Source organism: Gopherus evgoodei, chromosome 6 (genome assembly GCF_007399415.2).
Source record: "Gopherus evgoodei ecotype Sinaloan lineage chromosome 6, rGopEvg1_v1.p, whole genome shotgun sequence".
Taxonomy (NCBI): Eukaryota; Metazoa; Chordata; order Testudines; family Testudinidae; genus Gopherus; species Gopherus evgoodei.
Genome location: NC_044327.1, coordinates 85,330,065 through 85,350,401, shown reverse-complemented (window position 1 = coordinate 85,350,401; position 20,337 = coordinate 85,330,065). Strand labels below are relative to the sequence as shown.

The 20,337-nt window shown below is 43.9% G+C and overlaps 2 protein-coding genes across 4 annotated transcripts in view; one reads left to right on the top strand and one right to left on the bottom strand.

The window, feature by feature from the left end:
• The window catches only part of FAM151B (family with sequence similarity 151 member B), an 83,065-nt gene extending 74,709 nt beyond the window's left edge, over positions 1-8,356 (top strand). The window contains exon 7 of the mRNA XM_030566571.1: positions 7,035-8,356. Coding sequence (XP_030422431.1) covers positions 7,035-7,084 — 50 coding nt within the window. The 3' untranslated portion in view covers positions 7,085-8,356. The remainder of the gene's footprint in view (positions 1-7,034) is intronic.
• ANKRD34B (ankyrin repeat domain 34B) lies at positions 1,341-19,667 on the bottom strand. 3 transcript variants are annotated; one of them, XM_030566565.1, is made up of 3 exons: positions 19,503-19,667; positions 5,754-5,886; positions 1,341-5,140 (listed from the first exon to the last, which is right to left on the bottom strand). In XM_030566565.1, exon 3 carries the CDS (start codon positions 5,095-5,097, stop codon positions 3,553-3,555), a length of 1,545 nt encoding a protein of 514 aa, XP_030422425.1. In that variant the 5' UTR covers positions 5,098-5,140; positions 5,754-5,886; positions 19,503-19,667; the 3' UTR covers positions 1,341-3,552. The 3 variants fall into 3 exon arrangements, with proteins under 3 accessions (XP_030422425.1, XP_030422426.1, XP_030422427.1); XM_030566566.1 differs by lacking the exon at positions 19,503-19,667 and adding an exon at positions 17,350-17,383 and having other exon boundaries at positions 5,754-5,904; XM_030566567.1 differs by lacking the exon at positions 19,503-19,667 and adding an exon at positions 17,350-17,382.
• Between the last annotated feature and the right edge of the window lie 670 nt (positions 19,668-20,337).

Sequence of the window (20,337 nt, the reverse complement as noted above, 5' to 3'; positions counted from 1 at the left end):
GGGGGTCATAGTGGATCATAAGATAAATAGGAGTCAGTGTAATATCATTGCAAAAAAAGCAAACAAAATTCTGGGATGTATTAGCAGGAGTATTGTAAGCAAAAAACAACAAGTAATTCTTCCGCTCTACTCTGTGCTGATTAGGCCTCAACTAGAGTATTGTGTCCAATTCTGGGTACCACATTTCAGGAAAGATGTGGACAAATTAGAGGAAGTCCAGAGGAGAACAATGATTAAAGGTCTAGAAAACATGACCTATGAGGGAAGATTAACAAATCCATTTTTTTCAGTCAGGAGAAGAGAGACGGGGGACACGATTGTTACAAGGATGGAGAGAAAATTGTTCTCATTAACCTCCGAGGATAGGACAAGCAGCCAGTGCATTCCACTCAATGTGCATGGCAGTCAAAAAGGTGAACCGAATGTTGAGATATAAAGAAAGAGATAGAAAAGACAGAAAATATATTGCCTCTATATAAATCCATGGCACACCCACATCGTGAATACTGCATGCAGATGTGGTTGCCTCATCTCAAAAAAGTTACATTGGAAAAAGTTCAGAAAAGGGCAAGAAAAATCATTAGGAGTATGGAAAAGAGATGACTAAGGGGGGATATGATTGAGCTCTGCAAAAATCATGACTGGTACAGAGAATGTAAATAAGGAAGTGTTATTTACTCCCAGGGCCGGCTTTAGGCCTATTCCACCAATTCCCCCGAATCAGGCCCCACGCCTAAGAGGGCCCTGCGCCCAGTAAGAATCCCTTCCCTGGCTAAAGGCGCCTTTTTAATTTTTCTTCACCTGGCGGCGTGCCGGGTCTTCAGCGGAACTTCAGTGGTGGGTCCTTTGCTTGCTCTGGGTCTTCGGTGGCACTTCAGTGGCAGGTCCTTCAGTGCCACCAAAGACCTGGAGTACAAGCCCCACATGTGTTTTTACTTTTTTTAAGTCATCCATGCCGGGGCTCCGTCAAAACTGTTCAAATTGGGCCCTGCGCTTCCCAAAGCCGGCCCTCTTTCCTCCTTCACATAAGAAGAACTAATTTCACTAAATGAAATTAATAGGCAGGTTTAAAACAAACAAAAAAGGAAGTATTTTTTCACACAATGCACCATTACTTGTGGAACTCTTTGCCAGAGGATGTTGTGAAAGCCAAGACTACAACAGGATTCAAAAAAGAACTAGATAATTTCATGGAGGATAGGTCCATCAATGGCTATTAGCCGGGATGGGCAGGGGTGGTGTCCCTAGCCTCTGTTTGCCAGAAGCTGGGAATGAGTGACAGGGCATGAATCATTTGATGATTACCTGTTCTGTTAGTTCCCTCTGCGGCACCTGGCATTGGCCACCATCAGAAGACGGGATACTGAGCTAGATGGACCTTTGGTCTGACCCAGTATGGCCGTCTTATGTTTTTAATGGTCTTACATTGTAGCAAGGGCAGTTTATGTTGGACATTAGGAAAAACTTCTTGTCAGGGCAGCTAAGCACTAGAATAAATTATCCAGGAGGTTGTGAAATCTCCATCATTGGATATTTTTTAATAGCAGGTTAGAGAAACATCTCTCAGGAATGGTGTAGATAATACTTAGTCCTGCCTTGAGTGCAGGAAACTGGACTAGAAGACCTTCCAGGGTTCCTTCCAGTCCTATGATTCCTGAGTCTGAAAACTCCTCTGCTGTCAGCCAGTGCTATGAAACCCCTGGACAACTTTAATTCTGAGTGCTTGACTTGGCAATCTTCACGTCCTTTTATAGTTGCTTTTTGTGTATATAGAAGATAGTTTTCTTACCAAACGGCAAGTGACAAGAGCTTTTCATTAGAAGAATGGTCTGGATAAAAAAAGCTGTTTACAACAAACAAGCAAGCACAAAGCAGCGCAGACATCTGTGGCCCCATCATGGTGCAGAGGCGTGGAAAAATGTGGTAATCAAGCTTGAATGGAGTTAGATATGGTAGAAAGGAGGGAGCAGTTCTCTACAGTGTATACTCCTCTCAGCTACCAGCAGTCCCCTATACATTTGAGGTTCCATGGAATTTTAATTGGAGTAGTCAGGGAGAAATCACTTTAGGTGAGATGGTCACCTTTAAAACCACATTTTCCTATGGAAAAATCTTTTGAAGTTAATGCACTAAATTTACATCAATGGCTTCAGTTCTCATCCTAGCTGCTCCTAGGAAGGCTGGGACATAGCCAGGGACTAGTAACCCATGACAATATCACCTGACCACCCAGCCAATCATGCTACCATGGATTAGGGGGCCCAGCGCAGGGCGTAGAAGAGCTAATGCCATGCTCTAAAATCGGGGCGGGTGGGGGTGTGAGGCTAGCATTGCTACAGATTGTTAGGTTCTGCATGAATGCAAACCATGCTCTTATCCTTTCCATGGGCTAGCATTGCACTTCTCCAACTTAGGAAGTGTTTTTGCATCAAAGGGGATGACAGGGATTGTAAATTTCAAATAGATAATAAAACATACTTATACTGATGGCACAATAATTAACATTTTTTTGTTAGAAAACATTTTGTAATACTATTTGGATTAGGACTAAAGCTGCAACACCACAAATATCTACTGAGTATTTCTAGAAGTGTCTAGTTTAAATATAATTCACAACTACCATGTTAATAAGAATAAAATATTAATTTGTATAAAGTATGTGAAAATAAAACAAATTTAAAATGTATAGACTGTTAGAACTGAGGTGATAAAAGTGCCGAATAAGAGTCAAAACCTAGAGTATCCATAATATTTGTATTAAAGGACAAAAGCAGAATCTGAACTTTAAGTGGGAAAGAAACATACATGTTGGAAATCTTAAAGTATGACATTTTAGTCCAGCTCATGATGAAACATTTATCCATTTGTTCAATAAGTTACTTCATTATTAATATGCAGTATTTAAAAACAATCAAAAATTAGGAAATGTTATTGATTGTTTTTAAATTGAAGCTGTTGCTTAATAAAAACATGAATTATACATTATTTTGTATCAGTTTTGTGATCTGTTTTACTTTAGAATTGTAGCTATTTTGTATACTTTTCCCACATTAAGCCTGTTCTCTGTTCCTTAGGGGCTTGTAAGTCCTACTAATCAGCTCTGATAACTGCTATTCTCCTCTATCTACATTGATGGAACTATCATATAGCCTAATTCTCCAATGCCCTGCACTTTATGTAGTCACTTCTGTCTGTGCAAAGTGAGTACACACTGGGTGTAAAATGCTACCAAATCAGAATAAGTGTTTTGTGTCAATGACTCAAAAAGTATGGGGCCACAAAGAATCAGGCCCATAGTGTTTTAGTTTTCTATTATGAAGAATATGGTGAAAGTATATTTGTCACTTTGCAGATTATAGCAGCAGAGTAAATTTAGCTGAACACACTTATCTGCTAAATCTAATATGAAACTCATCTCAGAGTCCATCCAAGAATCCCATGTTAAGGGCCTTTGTGGTACAGAGGACCTTGTGTGGGCTCTCTGCTTTGGGGTATATTTATTCCAAATGAATAAAGCTACAAGTATGTACACATTAACACTTTAGTACCATGTTAAAAATTCACAAGTTGTTTAATCTGTTCAGTTTGTAATGACTGCCTCCTTACCAACATTTTGTTATCTTTGAACTCCTTGGGAAAAGCAGGTGCTGTTGGAATTAGGGTTTTTTGTCCAAAAGAAACAATTCCAGAAATCTTGTTGCTAAAACTAATATCTGGAATTGGAGGATGAGGATTCACGTTTAAAGGTGGAAGAAAACCTGGCCTAGTTTGGGCAATGTGATCTAAAGAGACGGCTCCTGACCCTCGTCTCTCTAAAACGGCATGGTTTCTCCTGTTCAGTGGACCAGGAGGCATGTTCTCTAGCAATTCTCTGGAACTTGATAACAAAGAGGGAGAAGGAGAGAGAATCTTTCTCTTTCCCAGAAGTGATTTGCTATCTTCTGTGGTAGCAGGACTCAGATTAGTAGTTAGCTGAGAATCAGAGCTGTAGTGATTTGCCCCTAAACTTCTTTTTTGAATAATACTTCTCAGGGTTGAAACAAATCTCATTTGCACTGAATCTGAATCCTGATCCACAGGAATTTCACTCTGGCTATAGTTTCCCTCAGCATAAAGTGACTGAGAATTTATCTCCTCATATGACAACTTTCTTGAGCCAGTTTCAAAGATTTTCAACAAATGAGCAGTGTCTTTTACATCAATGCTTTGGTGTCTGGTAATATATCTCTTGGATAAGGCTAGACCATTGACTTTCAGAGACAGTTCTTCCTCTGGAGTTATATCCTGAAGTTCTTCTTGTAAAGAGGAAATTTTAGTCTGATGGAACAGAGAGCTTTTTACCCAAGACTCAGAATGCAGACGCTGCACTTGTGCCAGCTTGGGTCCTACATGTGTTAAATTTGGTTTTCTAGTAGGAGAGACTGGCTCAGATATATTTTCCATGCTTCCAGGCTGATCTGGTTCTTTAAAGCTAAAAAGAGGTTTTTCTGTTTCACGTGAATTTGAAAGTGGAGATGTTTTAAGTTCTATTTCTGATGGGGAAGTGCAAGCAGTTGGAGAATAGCATTCCTCAATGTCATTCGGAGGCACATTTAAGTACTGTTTAGTTGTCTGTCTTCCAGATGAAGACTTGTCTGTTGTAATGATGATTACTTCTTTTCCTTTTGCTTTACAAGCATTTAGGAGAACTTTCAGGGTCTCTCGGTCTTCAGAGTTTACTGCATAAACAAGTGCAGAGTAACCAGAATGGTCTTGCAGACTTAGGTCAGCCCCATTTTTCAGCAACAAAGAAACCACTTCAGGGCCAGCCTTTTCCAAGCATGCATGCATCAAAGCTGTCTTTCCAGATTTGTCCTGTATATTTGGATCTGCCTTATTTTCCAGCAGATATTTAACCATTTTTGCTTTGCTAACACTCTGCTGGTCCACATGCTGTGTCTTACAAGCAATCATTAAAGGGGTTTCACCTCGGTCGTTACTCTCATTAATGTATGCTCCACCTTCTAACAACAGTCTTGTGAGACGGAGTCTGCTTTGATAGACAGCTTTTATAAGGGAGTTCCCATCCGTTGATACTTCTACAGCTTCATCCATCATACTAGTCGTGCCCTTGTTCTTCCCTAGCTGTCGAAAATAACACCTAATTTTCAAAGAGAATGAATAGGAAAAAGATTAACTAGCCTATAATTTCCCTATTTGATAGTAATTTGTGAAAATATAATCTTTCCATTTTCATGAACAACCACAAAGTTTTTAAATATTAAATTACATTGCCATATTAAGTCATTGATTTACATCTTTAAGGCATAACTGTTCCGTTTTTAATGTTCATGCTTATTCAGTGGTAGCCTTTATTATACCCCATACGGTATATACAAAATGATTCTAAACTCACACTAGCTTTACACTGATTTCACTCATTTGAAATTTGATATAATCCCACTCAGATTGGAGCTATTCCTGGTGTACACAAATGGACACAAGATCAGAAGTAATCCTATAGTATTTTTTCACATCAGCATTAGATACTATATCACATTTCAAACACTTTTTAGGCAAACCACAATGAAAAAAAAACCCCAACTCCATCTATAAATCAATTAAGATGGTATATAACACATCTGGGCAATAATGGAACAACAAAATCAAACACTAATAAAATACATCTACATTAAGAAATATACATTAAAGACTATTAGGAAAACTAGTAAACACATCTAATACAAAAAAAAATAATTCTGAGTGTATATTACCATCCTTGTGCTGCTTTGAAAATACACTCCTGAGGCTGAAATTGCAATAATTGGGTGACATATAGTACGTTTCATCCATCCTGGGGCTCACTGGACTGAGAAGGATCAAGTGTCTCAGCATACAATAGCAACCCTAAAAGAAAACAAACATCTGATAACAAAAGTAAAACGTTGTGATATTTTAAACTCATGGAGTAGGAGTTCACTGTAATGAAAAGTGTTTTGTTTTATTTTGGGTTTACAGTAGACATTACAGATAACTAAAAGTAACTTAATTTTATGTTTAACCAAGGAAAGGTAAATTACTTCACCTCCTTCCCTCAGCCCCAAAATATTAACAATTTAAAGTATCAATATAGATTCAACACAAAATCAGACAATTAAAAACAACTATTGATAAAAGTGTTTACAATTTAAGAGGAATAAAGATGTCTCAAATGTATCCTTTTCCATTTTTTAAGTAATTGTTTTGTTGCAGCTGACATGAACACTTGGTTACATTTTCCCCTATATAATAGCATCATATTATGGTATTAACTGATGTATTTAATTTGGAAGTAATTTTAAATTACAGTAGGACCATAAACTAGCTCCTAATTCTAGTATCAAGGACCAGCTGCATGTGCTTCTTTTTAAAGTCAATTCATGTCTAGGCCCTCAGCACAAGCAATTCTACTTCTGGTCTGTCTGTCGCAGGTGCTCACTAGTTCTACCTTTCCTACTCTAACTCTATGGAGCTGTTGTGGAGGGCTTTTCAAGGTATTAGAGAGCAGGAGGGAACCTTCTGCAAAGGAACCTTCTAACAGGTTTAGATAATTTTGACTCTTCTCCTCTTGTAAAAGCAGAAGGAAAAATTCTGATGTATTAGTTACCATAAAACAAGATATTACAAAGAAGCTGATTCCCTACATTTGTTTCTATATTTGTAAATTAAACTGTTCCTTCAATTTTTTTCTTTTTGCTTTAATTAAAAACAAACATTCATTATTCCTCCTGAATACCAAGACTAGTAACGTTTCAGACTACAACTATACTCTTAGTAATTTACATGTTGTCCTAATGGAACTGAATTCCATGTCTATCTGTAGCAGAGGTTTCGTCAAACATAGCATAACATTGCAAGTTGTACTATTTCATAGATAAAATGCTATTTTCATAAAGAACTTCAGGAGAAAACATTAAGTTCAAAAACTCATATTTTAATATCTAGTATGACTCATACAATGAAAATTCTTGTAATGTTTCAGAACTGAAGAAAAACAATTCTCACTCATTTTTTAGTTTGTTGGAGCTTTACTCTGAATCCTGAGAATCAAAAGAGGACTTCTTAATAACAATTTTCAAAATGCAAGTTTCAATATAATCAACTTAAATAAACAGAATGGAACTTCTATTGCAGGAATGTTCTTGTTCAGTTGAATTCATTCTACTTCAACATGCTGTATAGATGTAAATTACCTGGTTTTAGGAAGTTGCAAAATCCAGTATCATCATATGCAACAAGAGCTTTCAGTTAGATGGTTTAAAACATTTGTATTAATCCAGGCTCATGCTGTGTTACCTCCTTAAAGTCAATGATAGGATGTAACATTATTACAAAACAATGAATATAATTATATATGGTAGTGTTTTTTGAAAAAGGAGCTGTCCTCCAGTGTTCTTCATGGGTGGTCGGGGTGGGAGGGAAGCAAGAAACCAAGTGGTCACCTTGGAATGACATTCACTTCTGCACAAAGGGCCAGGACAAGGTTTGTTCAACACTTTTATCCCACAGAAGCCCTATTTTGAGGACTTAAGTGGTACATAGGCATTGTGCTGGCCATCCACGCAGGGGTAAATTTCCTCTCCTCTGTGTGATCACTGGCAAAAACTAGGGGGGGAGGGGAAACATTCCAGAGCACTGTAGTTGTCTGTTGTTAAAAGTATGTTATCATATGATGCAGTATTTTTCTACCTTAATTTTCATTGTTATGAAGGGTGTATTTTTGCTAGATAATGCATCCACACGCACCTGGTCCATTCTTAAATTAAATAGCAACTAATAAAAAGTTATGCTTAGGTTTCTAAAAACAGATTTAATAGTAATATATTTTAGGTAACAAATGTTAGAATTTTAACTTTTTTTGGCTTAAAAAGTTATTTTCTATTTCTTTGTCACCAATAATGTGAGAATCTAAATAAATATAGATGCTTCAACATTTATCTCATATCTACAATATAAATCATAGAGCCTGAACTGCTTGCCTTACTCATGTGTGTAAAAATATGTAGCACTTATCTGTAGACATCAAAGCACTCTACTGAAGCATCAAACAGAGACACAGAGAGGCAAAGCACCCTGGTGAAAGTCACATCACAGGTCAGTTACAGGAACAGAACCCAGGGCTTCCGACTCTCTGTCCAGTCACCTATCCACTGGGACATGTTGCCTCATTACAGGTCATTTTGACTACTTACATAAGTAAAACAAGCAGGATTTGATTTCTAGAAAACTATATTTTTCCACTTGAGGGGAAAAAAAAAAAAGGGAAATAAGAGACCTGATCTTAAGAAGTGATGAGCACCTGGAACTTCAGAAGTCAAGCACAATGTAATTAAAAGAAAATGCTCCTGTCATAAACAGATAAGTAGGAGTTAATACAACAAAAGTGCTTCATGTCTCTTTTGCCTGGAAAGGGTTAACCAGAACAGTGAGCCTGGCTGTCACCTGACCCGAGGACCAATCAGAGGACAGGATACTTTCAACTCTTGAGGGAGGGAAGTTTTTGTGTGTGCTGTTACTGTTTGGTTGTTGTTCACTCTGGGGGCTCAGAGGGACCAGACGTGCAACTAGGTTTCTCTCCAATCTCCCTGATACACGTTCTTATAGATTCAAATAGTAAGTACTAGGTAGATAAAGCGAGTTAGGCTTATGTTTGTTTTCTTTATTTGCAAATGTGTATTTGGCTGCAAGGAGTTCAAATGTGTATTTGGCTGAAAGGATTTTAATTTGTACTTGTATACTTAGGCTGGGAGGGTATTCCCAGTGTCTATAGCTGAAAGACCCTGTACTTATTCCATCTTAAATTTATAAAGATAATTTTTACCTTTGTTCTTTCTTCAATTAAAAGTTTTTCTTGTTTAAGAACCTGATTTTTTTTTTTTATTCTGGTGTGAGACCCCAGGGGACAGGGTCTGGATCCACCAGGGAATTGGTGGGAAGAAAGGAGGGAAGGGGGAGAGAGAGGTTATTTTCTCTCTGTGTTAGGATTACTTTCTCTCTCAGGGAGAATCTGGGAGGGGAAGAGATAAGGAGGGGGGAAGGTAAATTTTCCTCTCTGTTTAAAGATTCAAGGAGTTTGAATCACACAGTGATCTTCCAGGGCAACCCAGGGAGGGGAAGCCTGGGAGAGGCAACGGTGAGGGAAAGGATTTACTTTCCTTGTGTTAAGATCCAGAGGGACTGAGTCTTGGGGGTCCCCGGGCAAGGTTTTGGGGGGACCAGAGTGTACCAGGCACTGGAATTCCTGGTTGGTGGCAGCGTTATAAGTACTAAGCTGGTAATTGAGCTTAGAGGAATTCATGCTGGTACCCCATCTTTTGGACGCTAAGGTTCAGAGTGGGGGATTATACCATGACATGGTAGGCAGCAGTGGGATCAGGATCAATAAGCCAGTGAGTTTTTATTTCTCTCCCTGCTAGCTATCTGCAGGCAGACTGAGAGGTTTGGGTTTAAAAGCAAAAGTCAGTAGGATTTTTTCTTTCTCTTTCCCTGCTAGCTGTACGTAAAGCAGGCTAGAGGAGATTGTGTTAAAAGCAAAGGTCTGCAGGTTTTTTTCTCTCTCCCTTCTGAGTACTCTGAAGGCAGAGGCACTAGGGTTTAACAAGGATCTCAGTTAAACAAAGGGACTCCAGTTGTGAGTCACCATACACCAGCAAAACACATTTGCAAATGAGTGGTTTTTTTTCTTTCTAACTCTGTCCGGAATAGCTAGGTAGAAGGAGTTAAAAAAAGACTCTGTTGCTAAGCAACCCTAAGGAGGCAACAGAGAAGCAGCATTTCAGGCAGTAAACAGCAGAGGGCGCCCCAACACAAGAAAGCAGAAACCATGACTACCAAAGACACCCTGAAATAGGAACGAGCAAAACTGGGGGCAGAAGAACAAATCAAAGACGCAGACCACAGGCGAGACATGGAAAAGAAACAACAAGTACTAGAAATAAAACAAAAAGAAATGGAGATGAGAGAAAGAGAAAGAGAGGTTGCCCACAGGAGAGAGCTGGAGATAAAAGACAGAGAGAGGGAAGAGAAGGAACGAGAGAGAAAGCATGAACTGGAATTAGCGCAGGCTAGGCAGCATGCTCCAGTCAACCCTAACAACCCTTCTCCAGTTATTGTTCCACATCCCAAGAAATTTCCCACCTACAAGGCAGGTGATGACACTGAGGCCTTCCTAGAAAATTTTGAAAGGACCTGCCATGGGTACAGCATCTCTGAAGACCAATACATGATAGAGCTGAGGCCACTGCTCAGTGGACCCCTAGCAGAGGTGGCAGCTGAAATGCCTAAGGAGAACATGAACGATTATAAACTTTTTCAAGCCAAGGCCAGAATCAGAATGGGGCTAACACCGGAGCATGCTCGTCGGCGGTTCAGAGCCCTAAGGTGGAAACCAGATGTGTCATTCACCTGACACGCCTACCACATTGGAAAGAATTATAATGCCTGGATATCAGGAGCCAATGTTAAATCTCTGGACGATATACACCTCCTAATACAATTGGAGTAGTTCTTAGAGGGTGTTCCGGAGGAAATAGAAAGGTACATCCTAGATGGGAAACCCAAAACTGTAACTGAGGCGGGGGAGATTGGAGCTAGATGGGTGGAAGTGGCAGAAAAGAAAAAAGCTACTATCAAGGGGAGCGAATATCACAGGGGTCACACCGACAATAAACCCTATACCCGAGGACAACCCAAGACCCCACCTGCAACCCTAGGAAAGCCGCCGACTCCCTATTCTCTCACCTCACCAATCTCCAGTAACCCACCTTGGCCCAGTGACCAGTCAGCTGGGCGATGCTTTAAGTGTAATGAATTGGGACATATAAAGGCCAACTGCCCCAAGAACCCCAACCAAGTGCAGTTCATTATATCTCCATCACTCCAAAGATCCCCAGGCACAGATGCCTCTCAAATACCCTCGGAGCGAAGGGAAATTTTAAGAGTGGGCGGAAAAAAGGTTATTGCATGGAGAGACATGGGGGCACAAGTGTCAGCTATCCACCAATCCTTAGTGGACCCCAAATTCATCAGCCCAAAGGCCCAAGTGACAATTTATTCTTTCATGTCACAAGTGGTAAACTTGCCTACAGCTAAGCTGCCTGTCCAGTACAAAGGCTGGTCAGGAATTTGGACTTTTGCAGTCTATGACAATTATCACATCCCCATGCTACTGGGGGAAGACTTGGCCAACCAGGTAAAGTGGGCCAAGAGGGTGGGAATGGTTACACGCAGCCAAGCCAGGCAAGCTTCCAGACCCATCCCTGTTCCTGAGCCATCCGCAGGGGCCCCGTCTGTGTTACCAGAGACTCAGACAGAGGTAGTGGACCCGGATCCCCTGCCTATGACTGCAACAGCCATAGTACCTCCAATCCCAGACTCGGATCTGGAAACGCAACCAGCACCAGAACCATTGCCAGCACTGATGCCAGCGCCTGCAAACGCATCTTCAAACCCAACGCCAGAGGGTGCCAGCGAGCCTGAACTGGCAGAAGCAGCAGAAAACCACCCCCAAGAGGCCAGCCAGAGCCTGAAATACTACCTGGTGCACCAGCGGGGAGCAGTTCACCAGCCACGAAAACAACCCCATCACCTACATCGTTTCCCGAAGGACCAAGCCAAAGTCCAGAGTCTAAGGAAGAACTGGTGTCGCCAGCCTCCAGGAAACACTTCCAGACTGAGCAGGAAGCAGATGACAGCCTTCAGAAAGCTTGGGCAGCGGCACGGAGCACCCCACTGCCTCTCAGCTCTTCTAACTGATCCCAGTTTGTTATAGAACAAGGGCTTTTATATAAGGAGACTCTTTCTGGTGGACACCGGAAAGACTGGCATCCACAAAAACAGTCAGTGGTTCCAACTAGGTACCGGGGAAAGCTCTTAAGCTTAGCCCATGATCATCCCAGTGGCCATGCTGGGGTGAACAGAACCGAAGACAGGTTGGGGAAGTCCTTCCACTGGGAGGAGATGGGCAAGGATGTTGCCAAGTATGTCCGGTCTCGTAAGGTATGCCAAAGAGTGGAAAAGCCCCAAGACCAGGTCAAGGCCCCTCTCCAAGCACTCTCCATAATTGAGGTCCCATTTCAGCGAGTAACTGTGGATATTCTGGGTCCTTTCCCAAAAAAGACCCCCAGAGGAAAGCAGTACGTACTGACTTTCATGGACTTTGCTACCCGATGGCTGGAAGCATTAGCTCTAGGCAACACTAAGGCTAAAACTGTGTGCCAGGCCCTAATAGACATTTTTGCCAGGATAGGTTGGCCCTCCGATATCCTTTCAGATTCAGGGACAAATTTCCTGGCAGGGACCATAAAAGAACTGTGGGAAACTCATGGGGTGAATCACCAATGGTCTGGTGGAAAGGTTTGATGGAACTTTGGGGGCCATGATCCGTAAATTTGTGAATGAACACTCCAATGACTGGGATCTAGTGTTGAAGCAGTTGCTCTTTGCTTACAGGGCTGTACCACATCCCAGTTTAGGGTTCTCACCATTTGAGCTTGTGTATGGCCACGAGGTTAAAGGGCCATTATAGTTAGTGAAGCAGCAATGGGAGGGGTTTACACCCTCTCCAGGAACTAACATTCTGGATTTTGTAAGCAACCTACAAAACACCCTCCGACACTCTTCAGCCCTTGCTAAAGAAAACCTAAAGGATGCTCAAAAAGAGCAAAAGGCCTGGTATGATAGACATACCAGAGAGCGTCCCTTCAAGGTAGGAGACCAGGTTATGGTCTTGAAGGCGCAACAGGCCCATAAAATGGAAGCATCATGGGAAGGGCCATTCAAGGTCCAAGAGCGCCTGGGAGCTGTTAACTACCTCATAGCATTTCCCAATTCCTCCCTAAAGCCCAGAGTCTACCACGTTAATTCTCTCAAGCCCTTTTATTCCAGAGACTTACAGGTTTGTCAATTTACAGCCCAGGGAGGAGATGATGCTGAATGGCCTGACGGTGTCTACAATGAAGGGAAAAGTGACGGTGGCATGGAAGAAGTGAACCTCTCCACAACCCTGGAACGTCTGCAGCGGCAACAGATCAGGAGTTGATGCACTCTCCCGTGAAAGTTTCCCAGAATCAACTGGTTAAAAATTGTCCTTGCAATGTGAAGAATTTTGTAGTTGTACATAATTAGTAGCATATGTAAGGGTGCATGTGTTTATTGATCTGTTTATTCTAGAATTCTAGGGAAAAATCACTGCCAGGGTGGTTCCACACTATCAGCGATTTGGGGGGCGTATCATAAACAGATAAGTAGGAGTTAATAGAACAAAAGTGCTTCATGTCTCTTTTGCCTGGAAAGGGTTAACCAGAACAGTGAGCCTGGCTGTCACCTGACCCGAGGACCAATCAGAGGACAGGATATTTTCAACTCTTGAGGGAGGGAAGTTTTTGTGTGTGCTGTTAGTGTTTGGTTGTTGTTCACTCTAGGGGCTCAGAGGGACCAGACGTGCAACTAGGTTTCTCTCCAATCTCCCTGATACAGGTTCTCATAGATTCAAAATAGTAAGTACTAGGTAGATAAAGCGAGTTAGGCTTATGTTTGTTTTCTTTATTTGCAAATGTGTATTTGGCTGAAAGGAGTTCAGATTGGTATTTGCTGAAAGGATTTTAATTTGTACTTGTATACTTAGGCTGGGAGGGTATTCCCAGTGTCTATAGCTGAAAGACCCTGTACTTATTCCATCTTAAATTTATAAAGATAATTTTTACCTTTGTTCTTTCTTCAATTAAAAGTTTTTCTTGTTTAAGAACCTGATTTTTTTTTTATTCTGGTGTGAGACCCCAGGGGACGGGGTCTGGATCCACCAGGGAATTGGTGGGGAGAAAGGAGGGAAGGGGGAGAGAGAGGTTATTTTCTCTCTGTGTTAGGATTACTTTCTCTCTCAGGGAGAATCTGGGAGGGGGAGAGAGAAGGAGGGGGGAAGGTAAATTTTCCTCTCTGTTTAAAGATTCAAGGAGTTTGAATCACACAGTGATCTTCCAGGGCAACCCAGGGAGGGGAAGCCTGGGAGAGGCAACGGTGAGGGAAAGGGTTTACTTTCCTTGTGTTAAGATCCAGAGGGACTGGGTCTTGGGGGTCCCTGGGCAAGGTTTTGGGGGGACCGGAGTGTACCAGGCACTGGAATTCCTGGTTGGTGGCAGCACGACAAGTACTAAGCTGGTAATTGAGCTTAGAGGAATTCATGCTGGTACCCCATCTTTTGGACGCTAAGGTTCAGAGTGGGGGATTATACCATGACAGCTCCAGTGCTATAACTATATAATATGGAATTAGTCTTGATTCACTCATGATACCATTGGGGCAGCTGTGCTTTGGAGAGGCGTCCCTCCTAGGGGAACATAAACATCTTCCACCAGGTGTTACCCAACCAAAATGTTCCACCAGGGAAGGAAACCTTAAAGTGCAACTGGCAGAGGATCCACACTGACAGAGGTTCTATGGGAATATGCATCCCCCTGGCTGCACTGGGCACACTCTTCCCCAGCCATTGTCACCCACTTTTGAGCCTGCACTGCTTAACTCTTGGTTCCCTCTCAGGTACATTTTACACCATCAGGAGCTGTGTGCTCAAGGACTGATGTATAAATGTGTTTGTTCATACCAAAAGCCCACAATTCCAACAGAAATCCAATTCATGATACTGTAATTCATCGTAGATGGATATGTTAAACTAGAATTACATATCCCATAACAATAAAATATTCCTAAATCTCATTCATTGCAGCTTTGTGTACGATAGATCCTATCATTTTGAGGAGTCATGTCAAAATTTGCCAATGTATCAACAGCAACAACAGTCCTGTGGGGTTGACAGACAACAGGCAAAGTAAGTAACACAGTGTCTACACAGATACTGCGTCACCCTAAGTACATCAACTTAAGCACTACGTCTCTCTCGGAGGTGGAGTTATTAAGGCTATGTACAAATTACCAGTTGTGTCGGTATAAGTTATGTTACTCAGGGGTGTGAATAAGCACCTCCTGAGTGACCTAAGTTACACCAACCTAAGCTGCTCCCACCAACATAGCTACTGCAGTTCGTGGGGGCAAGAGTAATTAAGTTAATGGGGGACCTCTCTCCTATCAGCTTAGGCCTGGTCTACATGGAGCAGGGTGGGAGGGGAAATCGATCTAAGTTATGCATCTTCAACTAAGGGTATGTCTACATTACGGGATTATTCTGATTTTACATAAACTGGTTTTGTAAAACAGATTGTATAAATTTGAGTGCACATGGCCACACTAAGCACATTAATTTGGTGGTGTGCGTCCATGGTCCGAGGCTAGTGTCAATTTCTGGAGCGTTGCACTGTGGGTAGCTATCCCGTAGCTATCCCATAGTTCCCGCAGTCTCCCGCACCCATTGGAATTCTGGGTTGAGTCCCCAATGCATGATGGTGTAAAAATAGTGTCGCGGGTGATTCTGGGTAAATGTCATCACTCATTCCTTCCTCCATGAAAGCAATGGCAGACAATCATTTCGCACCCTTTTCTCCTGGATTGCCCTGGCAGATGCCATTGCACAGCAGCTATGGAGCCCGTTCAGCTTTTTTTTTACTGTCACCATATGTCTACTGGATGCTGCTAACAGAGGCGGTACTGCAGCGCTACACAGCAGCATTCATTTGCCTTTGCAAGATAGCAGAGATGGTTATCAGTTGTTCTGTACCATCTGCTGTGCCATTGTAAATTGGCAATGAGATGACGGTTATCAGTCGTTCTGTACTGTCGGCTGCTATCATGGGTTCCCCTGGCTGACGTCGGCCAGGGGCGCAAAGACAAAAATGGGAATGACTCCTCGAGTCAATCCCTCCTTTATGGTATCTAAAAATAGAGTCAGTCCTGCCTAGAATATGGGACAAGTGTACTAGAGAACCAGTGTACCAGAGAACCAGAGAGCACAGCCGCTCCGTGTTAGATCCCGCAGAAATGATGAGCTACATGCCAGTCTAGGGGGTGCCCCTGCAACAACCCCACCCGTTGCTTCTCCGCTCCCCCAACCCTCCTGGGCTACCATTGCAGTGTCCCCCCATTTGTGTGATGAAGTAATAAAGAATGCAGGAATAAGAAATACTGACTTGTTAATGAGATAAAATCAGGGGGAGGCAGCCTCCAGCTGCTATGATAGTCCAGGCAGGACATTAAATGGTGCGAGGGAGAGGAGCCAAGCATCCTGCTGCTATGATAGTCCAGGCAGTACAGAATCTTTTCTTTACACATGAAAGGAAGGGGGCTGATGGAGCTCAGCCCCCAGTTGCTATGATGAAAACAGTTACCAGCCGTTCTGTACCATCGACTGGGAATGACCGGGAGTCATTCCTATTTTTACCCAGGCACCCCTGGCCGACCTCACCTGAGGCCAGCCAGGAGCACTCACGGGTTGATGATGACGACGGATAGCAGTCATATTGTACCATCTGCCACTGGGGAGGGGAGGGGAGAGGATACTGCTCTTCAGTGCTGCAGCGTCGCGTCTACCAGCAGCATGCAGTAGACATAGGGTGAAATTGAAAAAAAGTCAAGAAATGATTTTTTTCCCTTTTCTTTCAAGGGGGGGAGAGGGTAAATTAATGAGCTATACCCTGAACCACCCCAGACAATGTGTTTGACCCTACAGATATTGGGAGCTCAGCCAAGAATGCAAATACTTTTAGGAGACTGCTGGGGACTCTGGGATAGCTGGAGTCCTCAGTACCCCCTCCCTCCCTCCATAAGCATCCATTTGATTCTTTGGCTTTCCGTTACGCTTGTCACGCAGCACTGTGCTGTGGACTCTGCATCATAGCCTGGAGATTTTTTTCAAATGCTTTGGCATTTTGTCTTCTGTAACGGAGCTCGGATAGAACAGATTTGTCTCCCCATACAGCGGTCAGACCCAGTATCTCCCGTATGGTTCATGCTGGCGCTCTTTTTGGATTTGGGACTACATCACCACCTGTGCTGATCAGAGCTCCACGCTGGCCAAACAGGAAATGAAATTCAAAAGTTCGCAGGGCTTTTCCTGTTTACCTGGCCAGTGCATCCGAGTTTGGATTGCTGTCCAGAGCGGTCACAGTGGTGCACTGTGGGATACTGCCCGGAGGCCAATACCGTCGATTTGCGGCCACACTAACCCTAATCCGATATGGTAATACCGATTTCAGCGCTACTCCTCTTGTTGGGGAGGAGTACAGAAACCGGTTTAAAGAGCTCTTTATATCGATATAAAGGGCCTCGTTGTGTGGACGGGTGCAGCGTTAAATCGGTTTAATGCTGCTAAAATCGGTTTAAACGCGTAGTGTAGACCAGGCCTAAGTGAATAACGTAGCTGAAGTCGACATAATTAGATCTACTCACCGTGGTGTCTTCACTGCAGTGAGTCAACTGCTGCTGCTCCCGTCAACTCTGCCTGCACTTCTTGTGGCGGGGGACTACAGAAGTCGATGAGAGAGTGCTTGGGAGTCAATTTATCTTGTCTAGTCTAGATGTGATAAATTGACCCCCGCTGGATCGATCGCTGCCTGCTGATCTGTTGGGTAGTATAGATATACCCTTAGAGTCGCTGTAGTGTAGCCATAGCCAGAGTCCATGTAGTAGGCAACTTACATTAACAAGAGCACCATTGTAATGTAGACACTTACAGAGTTAGGGTGATGAGAGCTGCCTTGTTCAACCTAACTCTGTAGTGTAGACCAGGCCTAAAGATTTCTTGTTTTTAAGAAAGTTTGGAGTGCTCCAGCCACCATATTAAGCACAGTCTCCTCCATCACAGTCTGTGTTTTCTGTATATAATCTGAGTCACAACTTGAGTTTTCTGGAATTGGTTTTATATAACGGTAATGAATTCTCTATTTCTCTGAGAACTGGTGGTGGGGTGTGGAGTGGGCAAGAAAGAAAATCTGTACTGGTCAGAGAAGGTGGTCTGGGGTTCTGCAGTATGTTATGCTTGCTGTGGCTTGTGCATGTAGCATGATATCCTAGTGTGACCTAGCCAATTTATTCCTGTTTTGCCAGATCTCCTTACCCAAAGAAAATTCAACTTCTCTTTAAAAGTCCCCAGAGAATATGCCTGAAAAGTATAAAGCATGTCTAGAACACACACATTTTAAACCCTTCCATGAAAAATGTCTTGCCTCCCCACTGAAAGGCCAGTGACCAGGATTTGCTCTTAATCTTTGAAGTACCTAACTGAATCTTGTTCCAACAAAAACATCCCAAAGCATGCTGGATTCTTTAATCCCAGTAGCCTTTAGACACAGGCAGCTGTAAGAAGAGCTAACAAGGCAAGGCAAAAATCAGTACAGTCTACCTGGAACTGTTCAGGCTTGTGACCACACTTACTGTAAACGTACTATACCTAACAACATTTTGAAACACAAAATAAAAGTGACTGTAACCCCAAAATGAGCTACATTAAGAGCTATGCACATCTCTTATTTCAGAGTGTAAGAATAGAGTCTTTTTTTCTTTACAGTGTTGCAATTCTTGACTTTTCCCTATTACCTCATGCTGGAAGAGATAACGTTAATGCACCTGCAGGTTCTCTAGCGACTGAGCTATTTAGATTAACGTAGTATGCTTTTTTCGATAAGAGCCTGCAGGCTACAGTGGAAACTATTTGGGCTCTTGAATAGCATTTCCATTCTACATCACTTGAGTCAACAGAACGCTGCGTGGACGTCCTGGCTGTATTGCAAACTGACCTATTTTGAATAAATTCCACAAATTTCCTTTCAGCTGCAGAGCACAGACCTCTATCTTGCTACTGAAAGAAAAATGTAAAGGTGAGTTTCTCCAGCAAACCCAGCTGAAACGTGAGAGAAACCATCTCATTTATTTCACCCCCGCATTAGCTTCATATCGCCACTGGATCCCAGAATGTGATTAACGTGAGAACAAACACGATTTTTTTTTTAAGCGCAACAAACTGTCCTGTCGCCTGCAAAGCTCTTGGTAAAGTCAGCAAAGCGGTGGTGGGGAGAAAGACGCTCCCCCAGAGTCTAATACGGGCAACAAATTAAGTGGCTTTGAGGTGAAGGGTAGGATTCATCAAGATTTACGAACATTGAGGAAGTTCCTTAGGGCTACGCATTTTGGGTGCAGAACAAAATAATATACTTGGAGACGGTCAAAGGCCAGCTAGGTAACCAGGAGCTTTCTTCAACAGCTGTCCTACGGTGGGGGGGGGGAGAGGAGCCTTTCGGACTCTGCTGTTTAAAATCTCATGCTTTATCCTAGCCACTTTCCCCATGGCAGTGAGCGGCAGATCACTAACTTTATGCCATTTAGTTCCTGCGCCACCAGCAGAGAGTAGACATCGCAGAGAAAGGGGGAGAGTTGCAAATGCGCTGGAAAAAGGGAATGGCCCCAGCAGGACAAATGCACAGACAGAGGCGACCCTAACCCCCGCAATCCCGGTATCCAAGAGAGCAACAACGCCCGGCGCGGGCGGGTCGGTGAAAGGAGAGATTGGCGCTAGAGAGGAAGCGGCGCAGCCAGACGGCTCTTACCTGCGGGGCAGGCGCGTCCCCAGCCCCCGGGAGCCCGGCGGAGGACGAGCCGAGCTCCGTGCACAGGAATTCACGCGGCGCTGCGGCTGCTGCGGAGGTAGAGAGCCCAGCACTGGAGACGCCTCTAGGTGCTGCTGCTGCTTTGCCACTTGCCTCCCCCTGCCCCAGCTGCCTCCGCCACTGCCACCCCCGCGCTACGCGCAGCGCGCCCAGCCCTCCGCGAGGGGACCAGCGGCCACGCTTCCCAGCCCGAGCGCCTCTGCCCGCCCCCGCGGCCAGGAACTGTGCGTGTGCTGGGGGGCGGGGCGGGGCGGCGAGGCGAGCAGGTGCCTGAGGCGGCGGGGGCAGCGCTAAGCCCTTGAGGGGCCGAGGGACAGACCAAGACGGCAGGACGGGGGCTGCGCGCAGGAAGAACAGGCTGCCATCGCCGCCCCTCACCTACTACCCGCCACGTCCTAATGGCCCCTGCCCGCTGCCCCGGCGGGCTAAACGGCCCTGCCCCCTGAACTGACACGGGCCCGCTGCAGCCAGGCACCCACCTGCCCCATGACAGCCCCTGAGCGGCTGCAGCTACTCGCTCCCCAGGCACAGCCCCTGTGGGCACTTGTCACCCACCCTGCTCCCCTTCCCCGTATGTTAATGGACCGGTTCTCACCTCTCTGCCTACCCCCTTCGAAACAGCCACCTGCTGTCGGAAACCGGCCCCGCTCCCCTCAGCGTTATCAAAGGCCTCCTGTCATTGCCCCCCCCACCCGCGCTTGTTTCAACTGCCACCACTCCTGCCCCTCCCCCCCAACGGCCGTCTCGCCCGGTCTGCCCCTCAGCCACCTGCTGG

Excerpts from the sequence above, each read along its gene's own strand:
- ANKRD34B (XM_030566565.1), bottom strand. The coding sequence starts at position 5,097 with ATGATGGATGAAGCTGTAGAAGTATCAACGGATGGGAACTCCCTTATA.